Source organism: Acanthaster planci, linkage group LG02, assembly GCF_054643075.1.
Source record: "Acanthaster planci isolate LZ-2023a linkage group LG02, COTS_SCS, whole genome shotgun sequence".
NCBI lineage: Eukaryota > Metazoa > Echinodermata > Asteroidea > Valvatida > Acanthasteridae > Acanthaster > Acanthaster planci.
In genome coordinates, this window is record NC_141778.1 from 25,870,303 (window position 1) to 25,882,937 (window position 12,635).

The following is a 12,635-nucleotide window of genomic DNA, read 5'->3' on the forward strand; positions in this document are numbered from 1 at the left end:
TATTCACCGGTTGAGCAGTTAAAGAATGCAGAAGAAAGAAGATGGTTGTCCTTACAAACACACAATAGCTCGCTCCTTTTGCAAGCTGACCACCTTTTCTTCAGCAAATTTTAAAAATAACAAAATTACAGGGCAATATACATGTACAACGCACTAAAAGAATTAGGCTTTGGGGCTGGCAACCCTTGTTTAAATTTTTAAAGAATTTTTCAAATGAAAAATCGCAGGTTCTGCGTATGTGACATTTGAGGTCGAGTTGGGTTTATGGTAACACAATAAATTGTTTTGCCTGGCATAAGCTGTAAGTTAAGTTACCAAAATCAGCAAATTATTGCCGAGAGAAAGAGTCATCAAGGAAACCAGTTTGCCTATATGATGAAGGTACCAGGCACCGCAACCATGTACAATTCAATTTGTCCAGAAAAATTTAGACAATTTGAATTGTTTTAAAATGTGTGCTTTCCAATACACTTAATCCTAAAACGATCTCAAATGGTTTCCCATCATAGCAAAAAGTATCCTCTACGAGTGGAAACAAGAGTTTTTACATAGCAGCAACGCTCCTCCTGTGGAAGCTGACAGTGCATTTACAGGTTAATGTGCATTTGGCACAGAACGTGCTGAGCGTGGGTGATCAATTTCTGTGTGAATGTGAATGTGCACAAAGCCCTGTTGAAAACCTTCCCATAGATTTATCTCTTCTTTGCTGGGGAAGATGCACTGTAACCTTGGCAAATAAAGAAGCACCAAAAGTGTGTCTGCAAAAAAATTCACCGCACGGACCCTTTACGTGCCGTTTCAGTCAAATACAGCATTGGCAAATGGAACAGTCTTGACTACCTTGCCTGAGGTTACCTACCTTGGTTTGCCAACAGTAGTCAAAGCATTATCGGCTTGGTAGAACAAAGCAGTCTGGTGCTGCCAATGCAACACCAAGCATCCGACCAGTCACCACAGTGGCACCAAAGCCTGTTATCAAATGTCTCCTTGGTGATCACGCCCATCAGGACAGAGGTGAATCAAGGACAGACCAAGAACACAGTCATCTTTCTTGTCCTGCAATAAACATGACAGGCCAAAATTCAGACTTGAGATTTCTCCATCGCTAGATTACATGCAGGTGCAGACAAGATTAGAAATGAAGACAAGAAATGAAGAAAAAACAAATCCTGTCTTTCCTGTCTTCACAAAACACCTCTCAACAATTTTTTTCATATCTAAAAACTTGTATATTTTGTTTGTCCCCTTACATTCACCATTGGAAAGAAAGTTCCAATATTTTCACAAGTTCCTCTTGCATTTCGTTATCATGGTGGTGAAAACATGCATGCAATATTGCTCAGTGCATGGAAGCAAGACTTCACTGATACCTGCTCCCTACGCCACTGTCAAAGGTGGCATTAACGGAGAAACCAGTCCATCCCGGTCAAAATAGTGTTGTATACTTCACCGAACACACACATACAGTGTGTAACTCTACAGCTGCACATCGGAAAAAAATGTTGCAGGACGATTTCTACAAGTAATTTCCCAGAACTTGATATGTTGTCTATACATGTATTTTTTTCTTCACAAATTTAATTAGAGGTTACATTACTGGCACTTGACAATCAGACTCAACACAACATGACCTGTAAAGCTTTCACTGGTGTCCATGGGAAATAACGTTAAACTGGGACTGTTCAAGAAAATGATAAAAGCCAACATACAAGGGCAGGTGCTTGCCTCACATGTGTAAGCTGTATCCAGGACCGTGCAGTGAACAGAATGTCGCGCTGGTACTTGTGCATGTGGTGCACAAGCCCAGCCACTCGGACTATGTAATTATACCTTGATCTCAAAAGTTCTGGGCCGGTGATTTGAAACATGAGTTGTAAAATATGATGAAAGTTTTGAAAATGTGGCACTGTTCCTCAAATGACCACTGTCCCGCTGAGCCATTGTTTTGGGAGAATGCAGTGACCCCATGAAATTTTGGTGGCCCCGGGCCAGCCGACTGCCTCTCACTCTCATCATCAAATACAACTGTATGGAATAGGTATTGTCCACAACTGCGTAGAGAGTTACTTTGCAAAGGAATGCTTAACTGTCTTCCGTGAACAGCTCAGGCACAGAAAAGCCTCGCATGTTTACATGTCGATCTTGTTTAATTATAAAAGGATGAAGCATTGAGGTGGCTCCAAACTTACAGACGATTACAATATGCCGCACTGTTTCCCCACACTTCTTAAGCCTACAACAGGGACAACATATTAGACTATGTACATATAGATTCTGTGTGATTTTCAATGCGCTTTGAGGGTTACTTATTAAACTTATTACTTATCGGTAGAAAATTAACTGTTTTGAGGCCATGTTTTGGCAATAGTTTAATGAGCAAGATTGACACTAATTAAATTGAGGCCAACACACCAGCTCTGCTGTTAACTGCAGGATGCAGTTGGTCATTTGGGCAAAAACCATCTTCTACATGCAAACTATGTACATGTATTGCATGTGTATGTATAAATATGGGCTGCAGATCAATGGTACGTGTATCCATGAACATGTTCCTTAGGTACACGTGTGTGTATATACACAAATGATGCATACATTATCTCTGCCTCAGAGATGTGCATGAGCTCTTGTAAACTTTCAGAGGCTGTTTTGATCTCCGGTGGCAATTTCATTCAAAAACAAAAACATCATGGCGTGAGAAAAGCCAACAAACTCCACGTGGCTGCCAACAAATTCTGCATGACACTCATGCTGTCTCACGCCGTCACATAGAGATTGGATTTCTCATGCAGCAAACATATAAATGCTTAATGCCAGCTGCACACCACATGCTTCTGTTTGCCACTGTGCAACCACTTCCATCAGATCGAGCCGGTGACCACCCAATCAAATATTTTCTGGAAGAGGGGACCATTTTAATTGGAACCGTTACAGTTTCATGGTCTACCCAGTAGCAAGCCATGTTGCACAACATACATGTATCTGACCACACAGCGAGATCCCGCCTTTATACCTTTTGTAACTCATTTTAGCAGGCAAACAAGCTACAGTATGCGTTGGACCACATAAGGCTTCAGCCTTACACCGAAAAATACATGCAAGTTTGTCAACAGCTTCCTGTTCAGTCTTAAACTTTATTTCCAACTTTAATAATCTTTCTCTCACATTGAACTGTATTAGCCCCATCCTTCAAGTGTCAGGATACAGTTTTGTATCACGATGCCATATCGTGAAATTTCAGTATTACGCTTACCAAAGCATCCATGAATCATTATTCCCCTAATGTAGAACAATATGTATGGCACCTGGGAATAACATTGTAAGAATTAATGTAAATGCAATGTGCATATGATATAATATAACTACAGTGAAACGCCGCTATAACGAGTACCGCTATACCGAACATTCAGCTGTACCGAACATCATCCTTGGCTCCCAATAATTTGTGCACAGAATCTATCAAACACTATTCAGTTGCCGTTTGTAATTCCCGAACGTCAACATGATAAACAGTCGGTGTTTTTTTATGTTGGAAAGTGACAAGTGGCCATTATTTCCCCATGGATTAGAAGGGAAGGCCACTAGTTGTCAATGGTATTGAATAGACACTGGTTCTGCAACTCCACATGATTGGGTGCAGAAGAAAATCACGTGTACGTGCACGGTGGCATTGCACTAATAATAGTCTAAAGAGGGTGCTGCTGATACACAAATCAACTGAGATTTGCCACAGCATGCATCAGAGATCAATCCTGAGCGGTAGTTTCACGACTTTTAGGATAAACTCGATATCAATTTTTTGACTTGAGTTTAAATAAAAAACAAAAATAATTAACAGATACATTTCTAGAACCTTGAACTTGAATGCAACCGCAAAACATCACGAAAACAGCAAGCCAAGGTATCACAAGGTAACACCTTGGTTAGACAAGAGAGGGCACTATTCGACATGGCAACAAAACATTTGGAAGTTAAATTCGCTATACCGAATGACCGCTGTACCGAGCATTTAGCATGGACCCCGTCTTGTTTGTTATAGCGGCGTTCCACTGTAAGTACATCAGCATGGGTCTTTCTAATCACGCCGTGCAATAGTCTGGGTGTCAAAATTGGACTTCATGGGCACCCTGCCATGGTGTCAACTAGTACACTAAAATTGGTGTTGAATCTAGGATACTAATGATGCAAATACGTACATGTACAAATGTACATGCGCTGCACGTGTACATGTACATATGCACTGGTACCTACATGTACAAGCTAATGATGTACATGTACATGTATAATTTATCCATACAGTTTGAAAAACAAAGTTCTCAAGCTCAAGACACAGTAGAAAAACAGGTACATGTATATAAATGGCAAGTTTCCACATATCCCGAACCATTAACAGATCTGAGTTTTCCAAGCATGCATGTACCTGCCAGTTTGCTAAATGTACCTTAACCCTAACATTTAACATCAGACAACTTGTACCGGTACTTAAACTGGATAAAAAAGGTGAAAATTTTAGAGTAAAATGTAACTAGGAAAGAAGACTGCCAATTTATATAACGTATATACCATAATATACCCAACGTATATATTAATAAACACTGTATGCTCGGTGCTTGTCCGAGAGCTTGCGAAAAAAGTCACAAGCTTACTTGGGTGGGACTCGAACCCATGACCTCCTGCTTACTAGTGCAGACGTCTTAACCACTCGACCACCGAGCTGGCCAGGGTCGGCCGGCCAGTCTGAGTCAGGTGAAGCAGCGGGGAATGCGAACTGTTTTTGCATTGGGGAGATGTTAATTTATATAACAGGTTTTGCCCTTACCCAACGTATATATCAATAAACATTGTATGCTCAGTGCTTGTCCGAGAGCTTGCGAAAAAAGTCATGATATATGTTGGGTAAGGGCAAAACCCGTTATATAAATTAACATCTCCCCAAATACATCTTGGAAAAAAGACTGCCAATGTTGCAAAGGTTCATAGTTACGTGCAGGCATTTCACCAGAAATAACTTTAGGCCAGTACTGGTACAATATGTACATGCTTGGTAAGGAAACATTACGACAAAAACTCTTCACTAGCAGCATACATGTAGTTCCACATCAAAAATCCATCTTTTGGGGCATGGTTTTGTTTTGGCTATGTGTTGTCCTTATTTTCTGTGACATTTCCGTCCATTTTCCATAACACGTTTTTGGAGGACTACGGAATTTAGATTACTGGATAACAAATTTGCACCATTAAAATCTGCATTTACATGTATTTTCATTTTAATCAAATGATGTATAATTTATCCAACAATCTAATGAATTACATATATACATGTACAGTAAGTTTGCAAAGTTCATCAAGCCCAACAACTTTGTCACGCGCAGTCACATCAAACTCCATTGAGGTGCATTTAAAAAAGCTGTTTTCGATTTAGCAGTGAAAGTGTACTGTAATTTACAGGTACATGTATGGTACACCTGATTACATGGACATGATAAACAGAACAAGATGACTGCCTTTTACATGGCCTTATGTCCACTGGATTTTTCACAAAATATTCTGCATTTTTCTACATTTTGGGGTTCAGTGGTTGAAGATGGGGCTCAGACAACCATTTGCCAACTTGACTCAGAACAACTTGACTGTTGACACAACTTGACCGGTGGGACAACTCAACTGTCTATGCCTCACAAACAACTCGACTGAAAGGGCAAATTGTCAATCTGGTTCGTACGTGTGATGTTACTGTAGTTTAAACCATGCCCACTGTATACAGAGCAACACGGAACCATTAGAACTGGAAGTAAACACACAACTTGAGTGCTCATCCAATGGAAGCTTGCAATCAGTGATGCGTGCTCGTGTATGACGAAGTCACTTCTGAACCAGATTAAAGCAAGTTGACTTGTAATGAGTACACTTGTGCTTAACAGTCACATTGCCCACACCTTTTCTCCAAGTTAAAAAAAAGAAAGGACTGCCAGATAGATTTACCGTCTCCCACACCTACAGACTAGCAACTATTCAGTGTGGTGCAGCTGAGGTGCCTGTGCACTGCAGACTGTGCACTGCACCACCGCGCATGCCGCGTCACTTGTACGGGTAACCAGTGGAGTTGTCCCACTGGTCGAGTTGTGTCAACGGTCAAGTTGCCCCGACTCGAGTTGAGAAACAGTTGAGTTGTCTGACATCCAACATATTCAATACGATAATAAAAATCAGTCCATTAGTATGGTTGATGATAATACCAGAAAGTGGAATAAACCTCCTGAAATGACGAAAAAGCTTTAGTTCGGCTCTTAAACTTGCATGATTTATGCCAATAAGCAGCATTCAGTATCATGATAATGAGAATCTAATGTCAATATCAGCAAAAACTTGTCATTTAATCTGTCAAATTTTTCTGAAATCCCATTTATATGACTTCAATATTTATTGACTAATTTATTTGAAAATACCTATCCATCTACATGTATCTATCTGTATTGTAAAGTTGTGCCTTGAAATCCGACGCACCAAATGCTGCCTTCGTTTTTCAAAATGGCGCCGCCCGTTGTCAGCATTTAACAGTACAGGCCGGGTTTTTCGAGGTGCCATACATCCGAACATTTACAATTTTGGAAAGCTTTAGGGTGCTGGTATGAAAGTCCAAACTCTGAGAAATACACCGGTGTAAGTAAAATTGGCGAGTCATTCTTATTTCGGAAGATATTAAGATTAAATCCTGTAGTTTGGTTTTAGGCATTTAAGACGTGCCTTGAAGTAGGCCTGTGGTGGCGACAGATAAGATACAGATTGTAAAAGCGAGCCACTACAGCCCTATTTGTGGGGCCAGGGTTCTGCTAGCCCCACTAGTGTGGCACTCCTGCCCCATCCTTAGCCACACATCCGTATATGCAATTTAGTTTCGGCATACTGAAAATTTTCGGTGCACCCACTTATCATCGTGGGCGCAAGGCAAAAAGACTTGAAAATACCAGAACAATGTGAGAGGCTAAGGATCATCTCCGTGTGCTTAAGAAATTGTGCCCACGATAAGTGGTGCGCCAAAAATTTTCAGTTCACCGAATTTCAGTCACTCTATTATTCTTATCACTTCAACTTCCGGTAAGGTTATGACAGCACAATGTTTCCATGGCGATCAAAAAACGAGCTACGAACTAGTGTCGCAAATACCAGTCTAACGCATACATTAGCGTATGCACGTGTAACTGGACTATTTCGAAAACACAAAAATTTAACCGCCAAGGGTGGTTTCACATGATAAAACAGCTTACCTCGAGCAGAAAACGAGTTATATTCATCTTATACATCATTTTTCTTCTCAAGCCCACAAAGAACAAGCATAGCAGGAATTTCTTAGGGTCAACAGGCACGAAAACACGAGGTTCTATCTCATTCCCAAACTGGGATACTTTTCAAAGCCTGTAGCACATGCAGCTGTGATGCCATTTGCGCATAATCAAAACGTACGTATTGTTACTCAACCTCGTTCCATGAGTACGATCTTGCCGGTTAAGGAACGCGCACTCAGCTCATGGACTCGAGGTTGTTTTGTACCATCTTGACAACGTTTAACAACTCCTCGAATGGAACTTTGCTCGCGAGTAGGATACCTTTTATATTTTATTTATTTATTTATTTATTTTTACATAAACCCCTTGCACTTTGTAACCATTCTTTTCACATGGCATTTCATTTTGAAATGAAAGTCGCAATGTTAAAGAAAACTATCGAAGGGCTGAGGAAATCCTAGATAGTTTCCAAGTTTTACGGAAACCCTATTCGCCAGAAAGCCATTTTTGATAATGTTCCCTAGCAGAACCTATTCCATTCAGTGTGATTATGTCAGACAATTCGGGGTTCCATGCCTCACATTCATTTTGATAAATGTCGCTTACAACATTGGGATATAATAAATCACACATTTTAACTTCTTCATCGTCTTAATGAAATGAATCTGTGATGAGCTTTTTTCGCTGCTTCCATTTTGACTTTCAGAACACTTTCGAAACGACTGACTTTGGCTTCGTCTTCACCAGTTTCTGCCATGTTGAGGTTGTGTTCGAAACGACAAGTTCTGACTCAGGCTTGAAGCCTCATTTCTGTTTTGGTCAAAAACGTTACCAAAAATAGACACGTTAAACTCGCTCTCATTTCAATAAGGCCGACTGTGAGTAAGGTGATTGGTCGTGTGACCGTGGTGTCTACCGGATCTGAAGACCCTTCAAAGCAATCACACTATTTTTGTCAGGGAAGTGGGGAAATGGGCCTACATAAAGGGGTTCATTAAAACTTTCTTATCCAACAAACAAAACATTTTGCAGCGGTCTCACAACCATAAAAGTATTAACCGTAATTCCCCTAAAAATAATAACAGTAACGAACCAAAAATAAATTGTGAAAATTGTGCACATTACTGGTCCCGCTTCCTTTAATCTGAATTGGGAGACTGATTGCGAAGGAGCAGGGTTGAAGGGTAAACTGAGTTTCACCGAGGTGTGTGTCAAGGCCTTTGGAACGAGGGCATCCAAAATTTCAGAACCGTGGGCCAGGTGGTGCAGCGTTTTAGCACTACTAAATCTTGAGAGAGACTCAGCTCTTATCATTTCCTTTATGAAATTTACCGATACTTATCGATATTTTCCACGCTGGGTGCCATACTATAATGTAGCACACTTTCATCGTTAAACAAAATCACAATATTTAGAACATGATTTTCAAAACTATAATTCTACACTCTAGGAAACTAATTTAAGCCGAGTAGGGCCTACTCATAAGGATCCTTGCTATCAACATTTTGTTTTCTACAAAAGTGACCGATAATAATTTCCTCCTTGAAAAAGGAGCAACGTGTATTAAAATGTAAACAGTTGATAAAAACCGTGCTCCATTCGACGTAAATATCTACTTCACCTTTAAAGCTCTGCAAGAGCAGGCGAACTATTCAAAGGGTGGTTGTTTTCCAGTTCGTAAACAAAACATTGTGATGTAAGAGGAACCAGGCTTACGTAATTACAAAAAGACGTCGCGAGCCCTTTGCATTTTTCATCAAAGACGAAGTCATACGATGATTCACACAGTGCATGTGTACAGGATTTACAGTATCAATCTCAAGCCCAATTATAATTTTCTCCTAAAGAAATTTTGCGAAAAACTAACCCCAATATAATTTCATGCCGGCAAAACAATACCGTATGTTTCCTTTCCCCACCGTCTTTGACATTGGTACAGCAGCAATCGTCAGTTCTGCTTTGATCCGAAAAATTAGGATAGTTAAGAACAACTGAAATCTGTTAAAAACTCAAACTGTGACCAACTATCTGTCCATTACGGTGGTAAAAAACATTTCAAGGCCTTTGGGCCAGGCGAAGTCATTATTTTTCAAAATGAATTCACCAAACGTCATTTATCAAACTTTAAATTTCAGGTAATCCTCCCGATTTTGTTCAGATGTTGTGTATTAAAATCAGAGTAAAACGGGAGAGCTGTCAACTCCAGTCCTTGCTTGGGGACCACGGCGTTGCCTCGTTCATGAAAGCTTGGGGGAAGGTAGGAAGGGTCCTGTCCCCTCCCGTGCTGATGCTCTGTCCTCCCGTCAAACTACGGTGCGTATCCTGTTGCCTTATGTGCTGCCTCATCTCGGCTATCATCGCCGGGTAGCTCATATCTGGATTACTGGTGCAACCTGACTGACCTTGGCAGAGTTGTTGAGCAGGGGTGAAGTTGTAATGGGTCTGGGGCGGTTGGGCTCGATGATGAGCCGCACCGTAAGAGTCGAGTTGACCGCCCACAAACTCGTGGCGGGGTCCCTCGTTACCTGTGAAGTACTCATCAATGTCGACTTGGTTCGTTGTGTCACTATCCTTTTGGATTCGACTCTGGTAGTGGGTCGAATTGGGCTCCAGTGCATTGTAAGTAAAGGTGACGTTGTCTTGTTGCACGTTGTTTGGATGTTGATGCAAAGTGTTAGCATACAGCAACTGCCCTGTGTTACGAGCAGGCTGCGCACTGTCTAGGCCTACCCATTGCTCCAAGGCGTTGCTGCCGTGTGGATCAATCACTTGAACTTGTTGCACATCGTCATGACTGGGCTCTTTCTCGAAGTCATGGGCAAACGCACCGTGCTGCATCCCCGCCAAGACGCCATTCGCTCCGCTGCCCATTTCGCCGTGTCCGGTATCGGAAACAGTGGCTGTCCTCTCCTCCCGTGCCTTAGCTGTCCTCATCTCGTCCAACAGCGGGTTTAGTATCTGGTCCAAGTCTGCGGTCGAGCAAAGCCAGTCGATGGTGTCGCGGAGGGCAATGTCGTCGTCATCCTCCTCTTCTTCCGATGTTGACACGCTGGGAAAGTCGAAGTCGACACTGAGCGAAGACAAGATTTCCCGATGAGGCAACAGGAGTGAGCTGACGTCGGGCTCCTGGAAGAAAGACACGGGAAGATTGCGCCTTTTCAGGGGTACTGGCTCATGCCCTATTGGTCTCTGATGTTTGACTTTGGCACCGTCTTCGTCAGCCCCAGAAGTTTCTGCGTGCAGGAGCGCCTTCAAATCAAACATGGCCGAAAGGGACTTGCACTGCGATACATTCAGATGTGCCTTCGTCTCCCTTGAGCGCGTCCCATACTTGGCCCTAGGCGTTTCGCCTGGTTCGGTGGATAATGCAGACTTGGCAGCATCCCTGATCCCCTGCGCGACCTTTTGGTCTCCCATCAGTCCGCCGCTCTGCGACTGCTGGGAGCGCCTCTTGATCTGCTTCTGCAAGTATTTGCGGTGATTGACTTTCCGTCTCGATCTTACCGGTCTGTCCAGGGCGTGCTTGATGTTGCTGGACGCCAAGTCCACGAAATGGACGAGGTTGTTGCTGCTTTGCGAACCCTCGGTCCAGGGAACAGAGCAGCTGTAATTGCAATTGCCATACACTGGCATACCAGCGTACGCACACGCATTCAAAGTCATCACAGTCGATGTAGTGTTTCCAAACGTAACAGATGACTACACGCTTTGTGAACTCGTGTCTGTATTTTCTCCAAGCAGACGGCTATACGGTTTATAACTTATGATCCAAACAACTAACTTTGCCTTGCATCAGTGTTACCTTTGAAGCCCAGTTCGTTCAAGAGTGCTACAGAACCGTCCTTCGGCGGTGTCCTTGTATTTTTGCGATGTTTCCCATGCGCAGCCTCGATCCTTTTTCTCAGTTCTGAAAAGAGTGACCTTGGTCGGGTCATCGTCGAAACTGTTCAAGTGTCGACTGCTTTTCCCGCCCCATGTGACGAGGTGTATCCTCGAATCACGGTGCAATTCTGTGTCACAGGTAAACACCCTGGCATGCCAGAACTGTTAAGAAGTGGCTGAGCTTCGCGTGTATTTGCTTTACGAACTTGAACCAAAAATCCAAACACTTGAAGGGTGTGATTTGGCTGGCCGGCCTGCATGTATTTTGGTCGTGTTACCTTGGAGCCGACACACAATGCAAACTTATTCGGGACAGCGATGACTGCTATGAAAACAAAACCGATGTTCTGTTGTCTCGTCTTTGATTGGTCCAACCAGGTTAATAGAACTTCGTTGTGATGCGGTTAAGTCCCTGGACAATCATAAATCAGGCCATGTTATCTGTAATCAACTATCTTGCCTACACTCAAGTGTTGCTTGAAAATAAAGTTTGAAACGGTCTAAACTGCAGTGCTAGAGCACATAACTTTAAAACGAAGCTGTTCGTGACTGTGTATCAATCTAATCTTTCATCACGTCAAGACGAGGAAAACGATGGTCGTATATGCCAGTGACGCAGTCGTACACAGGCCTACATTTCAATGAAAACAGGACTTTAGAAGAATTGTAGACCGCCTTAACACCCCCCATAGCGAAATAATGGTCGTGAAGAAAATTGCAAAAAACAAACCGAAGCATTAGGGGCCTAATGTAGATGCTGTTTGTTTTTGTTTGTTTGTTTTTTTTTTGGAGAGGGGTGATGTTGTCATATGATATATATTTAAGAGAAGTAACCAGGTTCAAGAGCGAGTCCTTCCTTATGAGCCGATGCAGTGTAAGATTGGACGAGGGTCACATGCAGGCCTCCATTCCGGGAGGATGCCTCGCCAACGTTTCAGATGTTTACGTACAGGTCTCCAGCTGGGGGTGGAGTCGCCTCTGTCCCTATTAGTCGCTTTACCTGCACTCTAACGTGATGGACCGTGTTTACTGTCAAGACCCGACATTCGATGGGGAAGAAATTAAGAGCGCTTGCAACAGACCAGTGGCCGCCGAGTGGGTGGGGGACGGCGGTCGACTGAAATCATAAATGACCCAACTGAGAAAATTCCAACTGGGGAGGTTGAACATCAAATTACCTGAAGCCCGGGCGCTCTTCACAGTGTCACTGGGGGCATTGGTCATGGCACAGTCCGTTCTTTTTCGTTGCTCTCACTTGACAGTGGGATGTGGTCATCCCTTTCACAAAACTTTGAAGAAAATACGTCACAGCTAAAGACCCGCAAAGCAGCGTGGGATGCTTGCTGCCTTAATTAACGCGCCTTTACCTTATACGAACATACAACAGACCTCTTCTTCAAAGACATTCCGTCATGCACTATCAAAGAGTTAGTTAACACACTTTAATAAGGTCGATTTTTTTGGGGGGGGGGA

At 42.6% G+C, this 12,635-nt stretch overlaps 1 protein-coding gene across 4 annotated transcripts in view; it reads right to left on the reverse strand.

Annotated features, from left to right (window-relative positions):
* Nucleotides 1-12,635, reverse strand: part of LOC110975859 (uncharacterized) — a 38,519-nt gene that overhangs the window by 12,743 nt on the left and 13,141 nt on the right. For 3 of the 4 annotated variants that reach the window (XR_015424569.1, XR_015424568.1, XR_015424570.1), the window contains one exon: nt 860-1,056. Coding sequence is in view for 1 of the 4 variants with exons in the window: in XM_087133789.1 (XP_086989915.1) it covers nt 9,477-10,943 (1,467 nt within the window). In the remaining 3 variants the exon portion in view is untranslated. Of the gene's footprint in view, nt 1-859; nt 1,057-7,262; nt 11,283-12,635 lie in introns of those variants that run through there. The other variant, XM_087133789.1, reaches the window with a different exon arrangement.